Source organism: Pithys albifrons, chromosome 1, assembly GCF_047495875.1.
Source record: "Pithys albifrons albifrons isolate INPA30051 chromosome 1, PitAlb_v1, whole genome shotgun sequence".
NCBI lineage: Eukaryota > Metazoa > Chordata > Aves > Passeriformes > Thamnophilidae > Pithys > Pithys albifrons.
This window is the reverse complement of record NC_092458.1, coordinates 67,181,653-67,198,802: the sequence shown is the minus strand read 5'-3', so window position 1 is coordinate 67,198,802 and position 17,150 is coordinate 67,181,653. Positions and strand designations below refer to the sequence as shown.

Here is a 17,150-nt window from a genome sequence, read left to right as displayed (position 1 = left end):
TGAATCATGTTATTCTAATATGGGTGCAATGGCTTTATCATGGAGGGATAAAGTAAGTACAAACGTCATGGAAGATTTTAAGGACGTCATATTTGCCGTCTAAAAGGACAGGGTTTTTAAGTTAGAATTTACTGCCTGCCTTGAGGCTAATCATATTTAAATGCAGTGGTTTAAAAACATGGTTGGAGTTAGTGACTTAAATGGCACATGTGATCTGACTCTTTGCATTAGTACTTCATTTTTTCCTGAAGAGATTAGTTTTTATTGGCTTACAATGATTACATTTTAATTTCTATTTAAGCAAAGACTTCCAACTAAACTGAAGTTGCCTCAGAGGCTGTGATACAGCCATGAATGTTATTCAAACATTCTGTTTTTCAGGTTTGTATTTGTATGTTTCATGTTGTTAGAAACTGGTGAATAGTGTGGTCCAGTTATGGTGTGCAACAAGCTTGCAAAGAAATACTGTAAAACCAGTATTCTGAAGTTGAACTGGTTTATATTCTTATGTTACTGCTGCTTGGGTTTATTGTTCTTGAAATGTTTCAACTGAAATTGCTTACTAAAAGGAAATGCACATAACTTAAAGGGGTGTGTGGGAAGGGAACAGTTTGTTTTCAGTCCATATTCCTCAAGAGTGTAAAACTTACCCATAATTTCATTTTCGTTGACTGAAGTTAGTACCAGGCTTTCCCACTTTGTCAAATTCCAGTTTGCTTTGTGATATCAAAAACATTAGTCCTTGAACTGAGGTGAAAAAAATGAAACACAAAGAATATTGTTCAGGAGATGCTCTTTCTGTCCAGTAATGAAAGGTGAGCCTTCCACTGTGGCAGACATTCACTCTGAACTAAAGGAATGGAAGACAGGGTATTATATTTTGCTGATTTCAACCATTTTGGCAGAAATTTTCCAAATACTGTGACTCTGACTGAATGAATGCCTTTGGGAAATGTCTGCTACAATTTCAGAGGGATTTGGGATAACTTTCTTTCTGCAGTGATTTATCTAAAAATATTTGAAGAGTTTGTTCTGCTTGAATTTGGCTGGAGAAGCTTGGCTGATGTTAGGGAGGTGTCTGCTCTAAATATTACCCGAACTCACTTTAGGTGGATTAAGAGAATCACTAACTTGGCTGACAGTCAGGAAGAATTTGGTCTCATTGTGTGGCTTGTGGAGGGCAGCACAGTCCCCAGGATTGATGGAAAAGGGGTGAGCAGCAGGAAGGCTTTCTCTTTTCTCTGAGCTGCTGCAGCATTGCCCTTTGAAGAGAAGAGCAGTGCAAAACAGAACCCAGGTGGGACAGGGTTAGTGAGGGAAGGAGGGAAACGTACTGAAGTTACCAGAGATGCCAAGAAAACAGGTACTGAGAGCAAAGAGGGAAGTGGAGCCCAAAAGCAGGCGTAAGGGTAGAAAGAGAAACCTGAAGCACTGTTTATTGAGCTGTTGTTGACTTTGTTTCTGATTGTGCTTCCAGGTTTGCAACACCTAGTACTGTGGTTGAATTCTCCTACAGTTGAATTAATTATTCAACATTGAAGTCTAGGGTTTGAATCTCTTTTTCTTGCCATTCTTTTGATGTTGCTGTTTGGAGTGAACAGGAGTTTGTTTTCCCCACACTCCCAAATGTTGTTTTCCATGGTGTTCTGTTGAATAGATTTTTTCCCCACCCCTTCTATCAGTTAATATTTTAAAAGGAATGAAGTGAATTGTGGATGGAGATGGATAGAATTGAGAATAATAATCATGTTGTTTATATATGAAAATGCTACAGAGCTAACATTTGTACCCTAACGTGTCATCCGTACATCTAACCAATAAAATTATTTATCGCACTTAAAAAGTAAAGGCTGCAATCCAGACCTTGTTACAGTGTGTTCTGGACTACCTAAAGTAATGCATTTTATGAGCATGGTGGTATTAGGACTATTTGATTTACATGTGAGCTATATCTATTTCAGTTTTTCTAGAGAGCTGAAGCTTGTGTATTTTACCCTGTGACAGTCTAGAAAGAGTGTAGTTTGGTATAAATTCCAGTGGAGCTCTACTTTTTACATCTCTGCTGTGCTTTTAGTCTTGTTTATGCAGCTTCAGTTTTGGAGTATTGAGTAACTTTTAAAATGCCTGTAATTTAATCTTTCAAGACATCAGTGTGATACAGACACTTGAGGTGAAGAACAGTGTAAGATCTTCAGAAAAATAAAACAATTTTTGCAATTAATCGGTTACAGGGAAAGGTTTGAACTAGGTCAGAGACCTGAGTTTAAACATCTGACTTGATAATGGGGTGAGCTCAATCTATATATATATATATATATGTGAAAGACTTCATATGATTCTCTACTTTCTATAGCATGCAAACTTAGACATAATGTTCAAGAACTTAAGTAAGAAGTTGTTTTTTTGTTTTTTTCCAATCATTTTATGTAAACAGTTTTGTTTAACTAGTGGAATTAGCAGTCACTGTGCTAATTGAATCAATATGTTTAATATCGAGATAAGGAAGAATATAACTCTCTGGCTGTCTCTCCCCCATTAGTCCACTGTGATAAACATTTGTGAATCCCGCCTCTTTCAGAACCTTATCTGAATGTTTGGCTGCTCATCTCTTGTTCTCTGCAGATCTGTGTGCTGCCTGGGATGCTGGGTATCTGTTTTGTGATCTACAATTTAACTTCTGAGGATTTAAGCAGGCACTAAAAACTGCATGTTCAGCATGCCAAGAGTTGAATTTGTGCTAGATGGGAGTGCAGAGGTGTAGAATGGTGAGAAGATTTGTATTAAAATGCGCAGAATGTACGGGCCGAAATGATTGATTGCTCGTCTTCTGATTTAGTCACATGGAGGAAAGTCATTAAAACCTGTCCACCTGGAATAGTGCAGCAAATGCTGTTTCACAGTTCACAAAGCAGGAGAGTTCTTCAAGGCTGTAGGAAGCTGGAGTAGTTAACCAGGCTTTAAATAGAGCTTCAGAATTTTGGCTTGGGCAGTTTCCTACAGAGCAGTCTTAGGTTTTGAAGCAACCAAGTGACTCGCTGACATTTTTAGTGTTGGTTACCATTTTTTGTTCTGTTTAAGCAGTTTTGCAAGTCCTTTGCTTGTATATGCTTGCTTTGGCTAGTGAGGAGTTGCTTGGGTTGGGGTTTTGTTTGGTTTTTCTTGTTTAATTGTGAGAGGATTTTTTGTTTTTTCTTTTTACAGGTCTTCCATGTAGATTTGTTTATTGGTGCCTGGTCTAGTTGATCAAAATCCCTGCAAAGCTGTTTTGTATGGAACAATACCACAGTCTTTTTATATGATAGCATTAATTTTTGACTTAGAGTCATAGAGTCGATTGGGTTGGAAAAGACCTCTGAGATCATCAAGTCCAACCATTGCTCCAACTCCAGTCACTTTACCAGATCATGGCACTCAGTGCCACGTCCAATCTGTGTTTAAAAATCTCCAGGGATAGTGAATTCACCACCTCTCTGGGCAGCCCATTCCAATACCTGATTACTCTCTCTGTAAAGAATTTTTTTCTGATCTCCAACTTAAATTTCCCCTGGCAGAGCTTGAGCCTGTGCCCCCTTGTCCTATTGCTGAGTGCCTGGGAGAAGACACCAACCCAGACTTGGCTCTGAAGAGAACGTGCTAGGTGTGGTAGCAGACACTTTCAGTGATGGAGATGCTGAATGTGACAAAGCAGATCTGAGGTGGACAGTGCTGTGTTCTGGCTGTCTCCTGTCTGTGTGAAGTCTTTCAAACACCATATCCAGCTTGTACAAGTTAGAAAGCCTTGGGGCTGCCAGGGCTGGTACAGAAAACTACAGAACAATAAGCAGCTGGCTTCTGTGATCATTCTATTTGTTAGGTCTGCCTTGGAGGCATTCATAGGATTTTATGGGGTTTATGGTTTCCTATTGTAACAAATGCATCACCACAAAAGGTAATGTCCTGTGTGTTGGATCTAGTGATAGTTTGACTGTAGACTGTGGTCATTAATCTTCACTGAAGGAAAAATGAGCAGTTTTGTTAGTTTTCTGTTGAGCGAGCAAGCTGAGTTTAACCATCCTTTGGCTGCACTGTTGTTTAACATAACTCCTGGGGAAGGGAGAGCCTCTGCAGCAGTCTTGCTCACCTCTGCATCTGCTCCATGACCTTGTTTTTCAGCTTCTGGGCTAGAAGGTGGCAGAGGCAGTGGCAGAGCTAGAGCAGTAGACTGTGCCCTGTAGCAGATGAGAAGGGAGCTGCTGTTGATGGATGGTCTTGACTGAGCTGACCTTGGCAGAGGAGTTGCTCTGGAGGTGCAGTGATCCTCCCCACACACTGGGGCTTATGTGCCCTGGGTGACAAGAACATGTCTTTACATAATTATCAAGCCTCTTTTCCCTCTGCCAGTGGAAGGGCTGGAAGAAGGGTGTAAGGGGTCTCTCAGACCCAGTCAGAGGGTGAGCAAGGACTCTCTGCAGCCTCTGTAGCAGCAAGAGGCAGAAGCTGAAACTGATTGACTCCAGAATTCACTCTCCTTAACGCCTTCCCCTGGTAAGGAATAAGTAACTGTCCCAGGGAGCTTGCCTGAACAGATCCTGTACTAGCTGTGTGATAAGGAGCAATGGTTTAGTTCCTTAATGTGGGGGCTGCTGTGTCCCTTTCATGCTCACAGTGAATGCAGTTTCCCACAAGACCAAACAGGAATCACTTAGATGGCTGCATGTCTGCCTCATGTCAGAAGGCAAGCAGTGGTTTCTTGGCAATATTTCCGTGTAGTGAAATGTGACAGGATCTCAAGGAAGACAGATGTTTGATTTCACCCTTTTTGTCATGTTTAATGATTTTTCAAATGCTTTAATTTAATAGTAGTATCATACAGGTTTATATATATGTTTTTATATATATGTTTTATGTAGGTAAAAGTTTTATATATTTATATTGTGATTAAGTACTTTATCAAGCTGCTGAGGTGCAAAGAGTATTCATGAGATATTTTGTATAAAGGGAGGGTAGCATTACTTTTAGTTCTGTGACAGTGGAAAAAGATACTAAGATATTGTGATTAAATATTGGAATTGGAATCCTTACGAATCATAATGTTTTCTGTGAACAGCAGAATTTGACCAAGCTTGACGTCCAGAGTGTGTCTCATCTGGGTTCTTCATCCCCTCCTTACTTTCAGAGGACCTTTAATAACACCCCTTCTGGTACACTGAAGGTGTTTGGACATAGGAGGTGCTAATAAATACTGACTTGCATGTGAGATCACGTAGGACTCATTTGTTTTGGAAACTCTAGAAGTTAAAAACAGAAATAGCTTTTTTTCCTCCTGACATTTTGTGTTGTCAGGCTTCTTTTTTATATATTTAAGACTTTAAAAAAAATCAAAAGAATAAAATATACAACCATGTGAAATTGTTGCTTTGTCTGAAGAACAGGAGCTTCAAAAAATGTATTGTCAGCTTCATAATAAATTCTTAGAGTGAGCAGTATTATAACTTTGTTACATTCCCTTTGTAAGCTTTCATTTGAACGCTTCTGAAAGGAAAACATGTACTTTCAGCAGGTATTCTGTTCTTTTTTTAGTACTGTGGAATATCTGACTCATGAGAATATAAAACTATAAAATTGTATTTACATTAAAACAAACAGGTCTCAAATCTGCTGGGTAGCAGCTAAGCCAACTTGGGATTTAAGAACTTGGGTAATAAAATTTGGTGTTTAGTTTAAATAGCAAGTTTAAAGTACTTGAGTAGAACTCCAGTGTTTGTTAGGAAACCAAGAGTAGTGATTTGAATTTTTTTTTAGAATTTTTTGTGGCTTAGAGTTGGGTGAAATCTTTGGAGTCATATTCTGCTCCTGCTCTTGTAGACGAGCCAAGTGTACCTTCAAATATTTAGCAAACTACAAGTTAAACTTGTAAGGAAAAGAACAATCTCTGAAGTCCTGTGTCTCATTGTAATAATGACTCTATAAACATTATTCAGCCTTTAAGCCAAAATTAATCATGACTAATTCATACTCATTTGTACTTACGAGAATATTATCAGTTAGTTAGAATAGCTCTTCTCTTCTGCTTTCATTTTAAAGAGAGAGAGAGAGAAATGTACTGTTTTTTCTCTGACTTTAGTTTGATAGGCTTGTAAGCATTTTGGCTTGGCTTGGTGGCTTCCCTTGAGCGGTAGGCTCTCTTTCTCTGGGTGTAAGCTTGGGCTTTCTTTGCCTTGTTGCAATTGGCATCAGTCTTCCCTGAACTGGCCAAAATTATGCATGGTGTTTCAGGTAGTCTCACTACAGCCTATACTCATCTGTTGTAGCAGTAGTTCCACTGCCATCTGATCTGTTACAGGATGACTAAATATTTTTCAGTCTCTTTCCAGTCTGAAAAGCGCTTTTCTGCATTAACTGCAATCTATTTTCTGTTTCAAGTCCCACTTTGCCCATTTTTCCATCCTAATGCCATAATGTGACTGTTAATATATGTTGTTTGTTGCTGGATCCTTTGGTGAAACTGACGTGAACCTTTCTGCAGAATGAGATGATGATTAGAGTTTGAATTTATGCCATCAAACTAGCAAGATAACTCAATAGTGAATTTTGTTTAAATGAGCGTTTGTTTGATACAGCTAATGAATTGTGTGTAGCCAACTTTCTGATTGTCCTGAGCTTTGGGGAGAAACATGTTTTCATAACACTCAAACAAAGGCAGTGAGGGCAAGGAGCTGCTTTTTCTAACCTAGTTAATATCCTGAGCAGGACATTGAAGAAACTCCCTCTGGGCCAGGTCACTTGGCCAGTTGCTCTAACAAATGAGTCTGTGATCAATTACAGGATTATAGAATTGTTCAGGTTTGGAAGGACTGGTATCATCAAGTCCAACCATTAACCCAGCACTGCCAAGTCTACCACTGAACCATGTCTGTCAGTGCCACATCTGCATGTCTTTTAAATGCTTCCAAGGATGGGAACACAACCACTTCCCTGGGCAGGCTGTTCCACTGCTTGACAACCCTTTTCGTGAAGAAATTTTTCCTGATAACTGATCTAAACCTCCCCAGTGCAACTTGAATTATAGAAGTAAGCAAGGTAATATTGCAGCACTGTGCAGGTTAAACATTCCCTGCAGACCACAAAGATTAGGAAGTATCAAGAGCAGAAGAGGAATGGCATTTGCAGTATAGCTAGAAATCCTCACTTAGGTGAAGAGTGCATCATCCTGGCTCATGAGAAGGGCTGTAGTGGTAGAGAGCTTTATGGGAAATGTGAGAATATCAACAGAGGAAGGAGGTCATGTTCATAAAAAATTGTGCTGAGTTCAGCTCATATTTGATGTGAAAGGTATTTGTTGTTAGTGCAAGAAAATATTGGCCTTAGTCATGCAGCAGTTTGCCAGGCTCCGTTAATGCTGCTGTTGATTATTTAATAACATCCTGGCTTACTCCACTTTGTCCTTGTTCGTGAAGCAATTTAACAATTTTATGCATCGTTGGGACACTTTCAGTTACTGTCCCTCAGCTGCCCTATGGCTGTGGAATGACTGTCTCTGCATTTTAAGAGAGAAGTGGAGGGAGCTCAGTGCGAGCCCAGGACTTGCACCAAGGGATGCTGTTTCCCTTGCTGGATCTTGAACAATATGAAAGCAATATCAAGACCAGTCGGGGGCAACATGGGTTTCTAACAGTCAAGTCAAACCAGATGTATTGGCATCTTCATCATTCGGTGTTCTCTATTTCTTTAAAGGTCTTTTGAGTCTTCCTTCTTTATAAAAGGGTACCCAGACTAATTAATGTAAGGGAAACCTTTCTGGTTGAGGGAATAGATTTGAATCATCATGTGATATGCAAATGAAAAGGAAGACAATTTACTGAGAGCCAAATACATATTTTTTGTCTGCTTTCTTTTTGTGTTCCATGAGAACTGAGCTAGGATAGACAGGAGCAATTAGGTATCAGAGTCATTAGGCCAAAAAATAGCTTTTATCATTAGCAGCCATCATACCAATAGTCAGACCATGTTTCTTGCAGTCTGCTTTGCCTGAGCTATGTTTGTTTGAACTCTGTCAGCTCCTGGACACAGGTCATCTGATAGGAGAGTCATGTGGAGAGAGGCCTGGTTCGTGGAGACTGAGGTTGCTGAAAATGCTTGTTACAGACAGTGTGATGTGTTACAATCTGCCTGAGCTCTTTCTGCCCTTCAGACAGTGTTTGCATTTGTCACTGTGAGCATTTCAACCTTTCCAAGACATGATTCAGGAGTCATCTGTCACCACTGCAGCGAACGTTTCCTTATTCTGATGATTTTGCTGATGTGTGTTAGCCACCCTCTTCACTGGGATGCTTGTGGCTGTCTGGCTTTGACCAGACCTGTCAGGTTTTTTAAGCAGACCGAAAGAATTTGTAGTAAATGTCTAATCAGTGCAAAAGGCAAAAGCAGAAACCAGCAATAGTGATAATGAGCATACAGATGCACAAACAGTAACAGCTGCCATCAGTGACAGTATCAAAGGCCAGCACTCCTAAAACACTGGTCATGGGCCACAAAAGGAACTTCTCAGGTGTGTCCTTGAGGAGGGCCAGTCGGGACTTTGTAACTGATGGGAAGGAAAGCAGGTCGCTATATGGCTTACAGGAGAATATATGTTTTATTGGGTATTTGGGAGAACTGCTGGGATGTTTAGAGGAAAGATAAAAGGCAGTAAAGGGAGTAATCAAGGTACACTGGGGAGGAAAAAGCAAAGGAATGCTGTGAATCTCCAAGTCTGCAAGGTTGACTACCTCTAGCACAAACAAATGAGAAATTATATCTATATTGCCTAACTGTACAGAAGGGAACCTTTGTGCTGCAGTACTCAAAAGTTTCTCATCTTTGTGTGTTTTTCTGGACCAGCTTTGCTGGTGGATTCTCTGTGTATTGTCCAAGCTGAATCACATTTTATGTGAAGAGATTGGATTTTTTAGGTAAGTGATAGCTGCTACCTGGGGAATAAGGTGTAGGACAGAATTAAAATGCGACAGGAGGGGGCAAAAGGGAAATTGCATTATGTTCTAATGCTCTGACTAGTATCTGCTTCTTTCATTGAGGAGTAGTCTGTTGTGTCTGGTACAGATGTGTCCATCAGGCCACAGGAAATCTGACAACATTTTGGTATGGATGCGTAGTTGCTGAACTGCCATGCAGTCTTCTGGTATGGTTAATTCATCAAGATGTTTAGCATAACTTTAAAGATTAAACAAAAATTTAATCTTTAAACAAATTAAAGATTAATTTGTTAAACAAATTAAACAAAAATTTCTCCTGTTACCAGGACTTGGCACAGTGTATCCTTTAACCCTGTAACCTCATTCACACTGAGAGGTTGATCTTTGGTGCTGTCTGGCACGCGGATCTCCATAGCAGCCTGTGGGGTGAATTGTTTTGGATTCGTGACTAAAGCAGTGTTGGTAACTCACCGGTGTTTTGGCTATGGCTGACAGTGTTCAGACTTTGTTTCCCACTCTGCGCCTCCTCCCTTTGGAGAGGTAGCCTTTACTTGGAGACTGGCTAGGCAGCATTATTCTTGTGAGAAGCTGGGAATGATTGCCTTTGCATTGCCTCTGTTGTTTTGTTGTGGGTTTGGTGTTTCCTCTTTTCTTCATGCATTAAACTGTTTTATATGCACTCACAAATTTTCTTGCTTTTTTTTGTTCTTCTGCTCACATCTGACTGAGAGTGCTGAGAAAGTGGCTATGTGGGGCTTGTCTGCTGACTGGGGTTAACTTCCCACAGGCACTTTCCACCTGTAATTGATAAAAAATTGCAAATAAGCATTTCTTGTGTTTTCCCATGCTGATCCTATGCTTTGTAGGAATTATAGGCATTTAAAGAATTCCATACTTCTTGTGGATCCTGCCTGAAAGTGCATCAGTGCAATGCTTTTACAAATCTTAAGAGTTTTGCCATGCTGAAACTACTGCCTTCTGCATTGATTTGTATTGTTGCTTTGTCTCCTCAGCTCTGTCTCCCTGTTTGATCTTGTACTTGAGATAAAATCTCTGTGAGCTGTAGATCCTCTTGTTCAAAAAATGCCTCCCTGCAGAGTGGCCAGTGAGTAGTGATGGGAGGTCTATCTCAAATGAAATAGAAAAGAAGGAAACAAACATACAGATATCCACTTCCATTTTCCTGTCTCAGTAGCTGCTAAAAAGTTACCATATATGATGAAGGTATCAGTAGAAAGAAATGAATTATTTTGTTTCTTCTATTATGTAGAGGAAAAATTACATTTTCTTGAAAATATTGAGTCTCAGAAGTAAAATTCTGTATTCAAATAGTAGTTTAGATTTCCACTGGCTTTAAAAAAAATCCTAACTATTAACAATGTCATCATTTCTGGCAGACTGAGGTGGCAAGAATCATGTAGTCTTGAGTAGCCACGCTTTACCATAGTTTGCTCGGATAAAGTTTTTTCTCTTTCTTAGCAATTGAGTGAGTACACTATGATTGTATTATGACTGGTAGAACTCAAATAGACTGTTGTCTGCATTCAGTTGTTGTGTTGCATCTCATCCATGCTTTCTTTTTGGTAGGGTTAAAGCTGTAGGTTCTGAAGCAGCTGTGCTGGGTTAATGGCTCACTGCTGCTGAAAGAAGTTCTAGCTGTGTCCCTTCACTGGGGTCTCTGCTGTTACTGCTCTGAGTCATTTCAGCTCAAGAGCTCAGCTGCAGGTCATCATTGCCTTTTTGTGTCTGGGGTAGTTTTCTCTTGCACTGGGAGCTGTTTTGTGGGTGGGTTCTGTGAGTGCACTGACTGGTATAATCTGTGCTGTGGGAGGGAGTTGGACCTTCTGTAGGGAGTGGGGACCTTGTAGATCAGCGGACTCCACCTTACAAACCACATCTTCATTTAGCTGCCTGCGGTGAAGGGCTCTGTGTCATCCCATTCAGTCTCAAATGTCTGCAACCACAATGCAGCCTCTTCCGATAACTGAGAGTTAGGAGAAAATTGGATACCCCAAATGGCACTGTTGAAGTTTACAGTCAATGGGAAAAGGCAGATGCTACAGCTTGCTGTTTGCAGGGTGATTTTGATCCTGGCTAATAATGAGGTTTACATAGACTTCAACTTTTAGGAAATGAGTAGGAAGTGACTGCCCTGAGGGTGTTATGACCTGCTTTCAACTTTGATTTCAAGCTAATGACTGGTTCTTTTGTGATAAAATATGTGGTTTTCTGTGGCTTGCAAATTTCAACTTTTGTTGTTTGTGTTGTAGTGTGTGTAGCACAGACTATTAAAGTATTCATCTTTCCAGCCCTTTCCAGCTCTGGATGTGTGGATATAACTTTTGTGGACTTTCTGTCTTTTGCAGTTGCTGCGGGAGCTCAAGCATCCAAATGTCATTTCTCTGCAAAAGGTGTTTCTTTCTCATGCTGACAGGAAGGTGTGGCTTCTCTTTGACTACGCTGAGCATGACCTCTGGGTAAGGTAAATTGTTTGTAGGTGCCAGACTTAGAGTTTTAGCTGAAGCAACGGTCAGGGAAGACACATAATTTTACACACAGGCTAGCTTCCTACTCCATGGTTGTCGGAAGCATTTTCAGTACTGAAGGAAAAAGCAGTGGAAAATTTAGAGTAAACGCTACACAGTTAACCTCTGATCTCTTTTAAGAAGATGAAAATCCACAATCAGCTCTCAGTAGCTAGAAATCTAGTTAAATAAATAGATAAATAAAGATATAACCCTCTATTACCATTAAAGTAAGGTGCAGGAAAATGTAATTGATTATGCAGGTGAATTCCCTTTGAAAAATGACAAACTTGTTTTCTGAATAGGACAGTTCAGAGTTTTAGTTACATTGATTGTCATTCATGAATACATGAAGTGAGAGTAGTGAAACTGTATATAATGGAAATGTAGTTCAAACATTTCAGTGCGAAATATTTTTACTCAACCCCTCTGCAGAAATTCTATGTATTTCGGAGCAAAGCTGTTTATTCCTAATTGCAAGATGAAGCTTTAAAATAGAAACATGTTGGAGTCAAAGTATATTTGTTTTAAGATACATACCATTTTCGTCTGTGAACTCAATATTTCTAAGCTTAACATCCATTTGGGGTACTTAGAAAAATAAAGTAGCATCATAAAAAATTAAAAATACCATGCAACCTTGACTTCCCTGAAAAAAGTGTGTGTGCCTCATATTTATTGACATACATTTTGAACATTGCTCTCAGTGGTACAAATATTGTAATACTAACTTTAAAGGATACTAAGATTTGGATCAAAAGCTGCAGTGGAAGCAATTTGGAATGAGATGGACATTTCTGTGCGTGTGCTTATGTAAGAATTCAATAGTATTAATTATGATTTGTTTTTTCTCAGCATGTAGCCTAGCACAAACCAGAGTAAAATTACTTTCTCTGGAAAATGGTGTTTCTGGTAGCTGGGAATAATTTGGTAGCATTTGCCTGTAAACTAGTGTGTCAGTTTTCTTTCTGCTAAGCTAAATCAAAGATATTTTCTCACTCTAAAATGTCTTGAATGTTTTAGTACTTGGTATTGGGATTTTGTTACCAAAATAAAATTAGAGACAAAGTTACCAAACAGTTGAAATGTTGAGGCATTCTAAAGGCTTATAAACAAAACCCACCACATCTTGAGGAAATGGAGTAAAGTTAGTTTTGGCTTGTTTTTTTTTTAATGTGGATGAAAACAAGCACATTCTTTTTTTTCACTGCTACCCCATATTTATAATATGCTAAGCTACAGAAGTTTAGTAATGTTTTGAGTTTATTTTTATGTTGTTTAAAAATGTGCTGCAAGGCTTTATATTTGTTAGATGATTCTTCCTGCTGTCCTTGTTTGTATTTATACATTCTTGCATACTTAACCTAAATCACCACAGAAGTATTTCTGTTACTTATATGCAAACCAGTGTTTCATTAACTTAAGAATTACCTTTATGCTTACATGCACATATCTGTATGAACTCCCGAAGTCCCCAGCAATACCAGCTCCTGGTTGTTCACTGTATGTGGATGAGAGAGACTAATCTACAGTGTCCAGGCTGGCTCTGGACCCCAGAGAGCTGGCTGTGGACTGAGTCCTCCAGGACTGTGCGTATTTAGCACAGCAGGTCTCAAGTAAGAATGGGAAAGGGCACAGAGTTTATTAGAGCAGGAACAAAAAAAGTCCAGGACTGCCATCTGTTTTTGTGCCCGTCTCTCATGATTCACTTCTCTCTGTCCACTGTGTGAAAAATAACATTTGCTTTGGAGTTGGTGGAAGTGGGAGGCAAGACCTGTAGCTCAGGCTGAGTGGTTGCTCATGTATGTGGTACATGGCCTGACTGCAGGGGCTGTCACCTTTTCATCAAAGTTTCTTTCCTCGTGCAGCTCTGTTGTTACAGTAAAATCAAAAGTGAGCAATTCAGATCTATAGAAAACCCTGTGAGACTGAGCTATCAGCCAGAGGCAGCAAGGAGCTCAGCTGCTGCTGGCTGATAGGGAGGAGGTTACTCCCCAAGAATTCACATAGTAAGAATTCACAAGACTCTGCAGGTGCATGAAAATAGCCAGGATGAAATAATATAAACATGGGACTTGTGAGAGATAGGTCCTAACCAATTGAAGTATCTGGCGTGGTGGTGTGTAACTCTTTTAGCCAATAAGCTGCAGTCCTAACCCTATATAAACTGTGTGCTTTGTGTAATAAAATGTCTTCACTATGAATCTCATAGATTGTGTGGAGTCCAGTTCCTCCGCCATTTATTTTTAGTTTACTTTACAGCTCCATTTTTATCATTGTCAGAGAAGGAATGTGCCTGTTCCTTGCAGGAAAGCCAAGCTTGGTGCCTGAAGCAAAGGAGGGCAGGCTGTATGGAGCTGGGCTGCAGCAAGAGAGGAAAGGCAGTTTCCCAGAGGGTGTTGGGTAGTTGAGTTAGCTGATTGGCACCTGGAATATATGAGTTCAGGAAGGTAGGAAGAACACATAATAAAAGTTTGGTGCCAGGTTTTGGATGGGCAAGATCAGGGATGTTTTGGTGATGACACCAGTGTGAACCATTCCAGGAAAGAACTGTGAATGCATTAAGAAGTTTGTTCTAGAAATTGCATCTCTCTCTTTGAAGGAGGAATATGGAAATGTCTCCCATGACACACCTTGCTATTGAAGTTAGTGACACCTGAGACTTAAGTGCTAAGACAATATAATCCTTTATGTGCACCTCACTGTTGCTAGACATCATTGCTTGTGTGTAGACTTATAATTGCTCAAGGTTTTTTCCGTGTCTGACCTGGTGGCTGACTTTCAGATGGACAGATCTATAGCTCTGCTCTGTCAGCAGCTTCTGTTTCGAGAGGACTGTGTTTTATGGGTGTAGTGAATAAAGAAGGAATAAATCTGGGCTTCTGATTTAAATGGTGAAAACTCCCAGTACAGTTTGTAAAAATTTCTTTGCCATTAGGTCTTGAATATCACAGTGTTGTTATTAGTGCAGGAGAAAACCTAAAAGTAAAATAGTGTAGGAGGTAATGCACTTGTAATTCTGTGATGTGATGTACAAGGTGTCAGCAGATCTTGGCAAAAAACTCCCTAAATGAAAATACCTCTAAAACCTCCAGGATCAGTATTCTGCAAGGAAATTTGCTTTGACAGTTCCATTGGTTTTGTGTTCCTCATACCAGTGTGGGAGAGTGAGAGAGCAGCTCTGTGGGTCTTAGCTGTCTGCTGGGGTTTAACCACAGCAAAAACTGATCTCATTTTTGAGAGATTTCCTTGGGGCAGTGATCATTTTACCTAGAACAGTATTAATTTTCTAAGATACTTACAGGTACATGTTTCTAGCTTTGAAAATGAATGATAAGGGGTTGGAAAAAGAACTAGGAAGTCTGTGTAAGGAATCAATGACAATCTTTTTGTGTAAACATTACACTTTTTTATTTTAATTTCTTTTTTCCCCTTTGCAGCATATAATAAAGTTTCACAGGGCTTCTAAAGCAAACAAGAAACCAGTTCAGTTACCTCGAGGAATGGTGAAGTCGCTGTTGTATCAGATCCTAGATGGTATCCACTACCTGCATGCTAACTGGGTGTTACACAGGGATCTGGTAAGTGGATCCACAATGGGTTTTAGCATTGGGATGATGATTGAGGGCAAGGATTATTTTTTTTAATGAAAAATCACTGGGAAACAAAAACCTTTCTGTTTGTAAATATGTATTTTTACACTGCAGTCAAACAGCCTTGATTAGTAGAGCGAATTTTAAAAGCTGGCTGTGATCTGATATGCTTATAAGGGCCAGTGTATCAGATGGCTGTTTTCATTTTTTGATTTTCTAAACAAACTATTTTAAAAGAGATCATTTAAATAACAGGCACATTAAGGTACAGAAAATGCCTCTGGTAGTATCACTGAAGGCAAGATAATAACTAAATAAGGCTTTTGTGTAGGTGGGGGAGAGAATGATTGGCTGTAAGAGCTGCTGAAAAAATAAAAATTCTCTTAAATAAGTTTTACATAGTAAAGTAACTTTTGAAGGCCATTATCTTCTCCTAATATTTATAAGCTACCAGAAATACAGCTATGCCAACTTGTGAGGATTTCTGCAAGTAAACAACTGTTTATCCAAACCACAGTGTAAGCAAAACGTTTTGAACCTGAGTGTTTTTTAATAAGCAAAATCTTTTAAATTGATGAATCTCACTAATTCTTATATATTTGCCTTTGAAATATGCCCACAGCTAGCTGGCCTTATTTTGTCTTGTCTGTTGTCTTAAAATTGGGTAGTTTTCTTGATCCAGTTGTCTGTAACTCTAATTCTTAGAAGTAAATTGAAAAAGAAGTGCTATCAAAGTTTGATACCTACACATGGTACTTCTAATTACTGAAATTTCACTTGTGCCTGAGAGTATCATTAGTCTGGTCTGAGCTTTCATTCCCATGAGTCAGTATTACCAGTGCTGTTCAGTTTGGTGCAGTAAATCTGGCTTGCTTATTACTCTTCCAGAGTCACTTTTAGTCTTTGAAATGGTTTTAATATTGTTCCTGGGAAGATGGTCAAGGACTAGTTATTTGTCTTCTATTGTCATACCTGATAAATGCTTTTACAGAATGCCAGTATCTCTGTTTAAACAGATGGGAAAAGATTTATCTCTGCTAAACATAATTTTCAGAACTGAAAGACAAGATAGCTTTGTTTTATTGAAATGATTGTATGGATGTTGTTTCTAATTTGCTCCCAGTTTTAGGAATGGAACAAAAAGCCTCAGCATTGAATGAAAAAATCAGAAATATTCTGGTGGCTTTGTGATGACTCATAAAGTAGGAGAGCAAAACATAATACAGAAATATATAGTGCATCTTACTAAAACAACTTAGTTTGAAACCAAAACGTAGTCTTTAATTTCTGCCTGCAGTGGTACTCTCAGTATGTTTTTAAGAGGCATACAGAAGGCAAATTACCTGTTACCAAGAATCATCACGTTTTTCTGATGTTTTGCTTTCTACAGTTTCAGAAAGTTTATTAACTTAAAATTCAGTTATGCTGAAAAGAAAACTATGCATGTTGTTAACTGGATGGCTCAGGAGATGGGTAATTTATTACAGAGCCTTTCACATTTAGGTGTGTAGCTCAAATGCAGCTTAAGTTGGCAACTGCAAAAAACTATTACCATCTCATTTTCTGATCTGTGTGAAACGAGTTGGTGGTCTCAGTCCAGCATGAAGTTTTCTTCCAGCAGAAAATCCACCATCACAGTTGGCTATCTTTTGATAATCTGAGGAAAAGACCAAAAGCTTGAGGCAGAGACTGAGAGGTCTTCCCACTGGAACCATGTCAAGCTGTGTTGGTGAGAATCCTGTAAAAGCTGTGCAGGGGCTACCTATGCTGCCTTGTCTGTGGAAACCTTTGGGCTTGCCCTTTTGAAATGGGCCAGTTTGAGCTGAATTTAGAAGGCGCACGTTTCATGCAGGACAGAAGACAGAACTGCACCTGCCAGTGCTTTCTTCCTTTTATCAGGGTCCCTGGGAGTAATCTGAATAACAAGAATTCTGCCCAGTGTTTTGTCTTAGAAAGACAGGCTGTGCAAAGTTAAGATTGAAAATTGGGACTTCACTAGCACCTTTGTTCTGATTAGAAGCAAAATAATCGACATTAATGCATAGATGTGCTTTTGTGTTCCAGAATACATGATATGTTAC

General features: G+C 39.3%; 1 protein-coding gene across 4 annotated transcripts in view; it reads left to right on the top strand.

Moving 5' to 3' along the window:
• The window catches only part of CDK8 (cyclin dependent kinase 8), a 77,432-nt gene that overhangs the window by 27,211 nt on the left and 33,071 nt on the right, over positions 1-17,150 (top strand). For 2 of the 4 annotated variants that reach the window (XM_071553583.1, XM_071553573.1), the window contains exons 3-4: positions 11,318-11,428; positions 14,917-15,057. In XM_071553583.1, the coding sequence (XP_071409684.1) occupies positions 11,318-11,428; positions 14,917-15,057 (252 nt within the window). Of the gene's footprint in view, positions 1-11,317; positions 11,434-14,916; positions 15,058-17,150 lie in introns of those variants that run through there. The other 2 variants (XM_071553592.1, XM_071553600.1) reach the window with 2 other exon arrangements.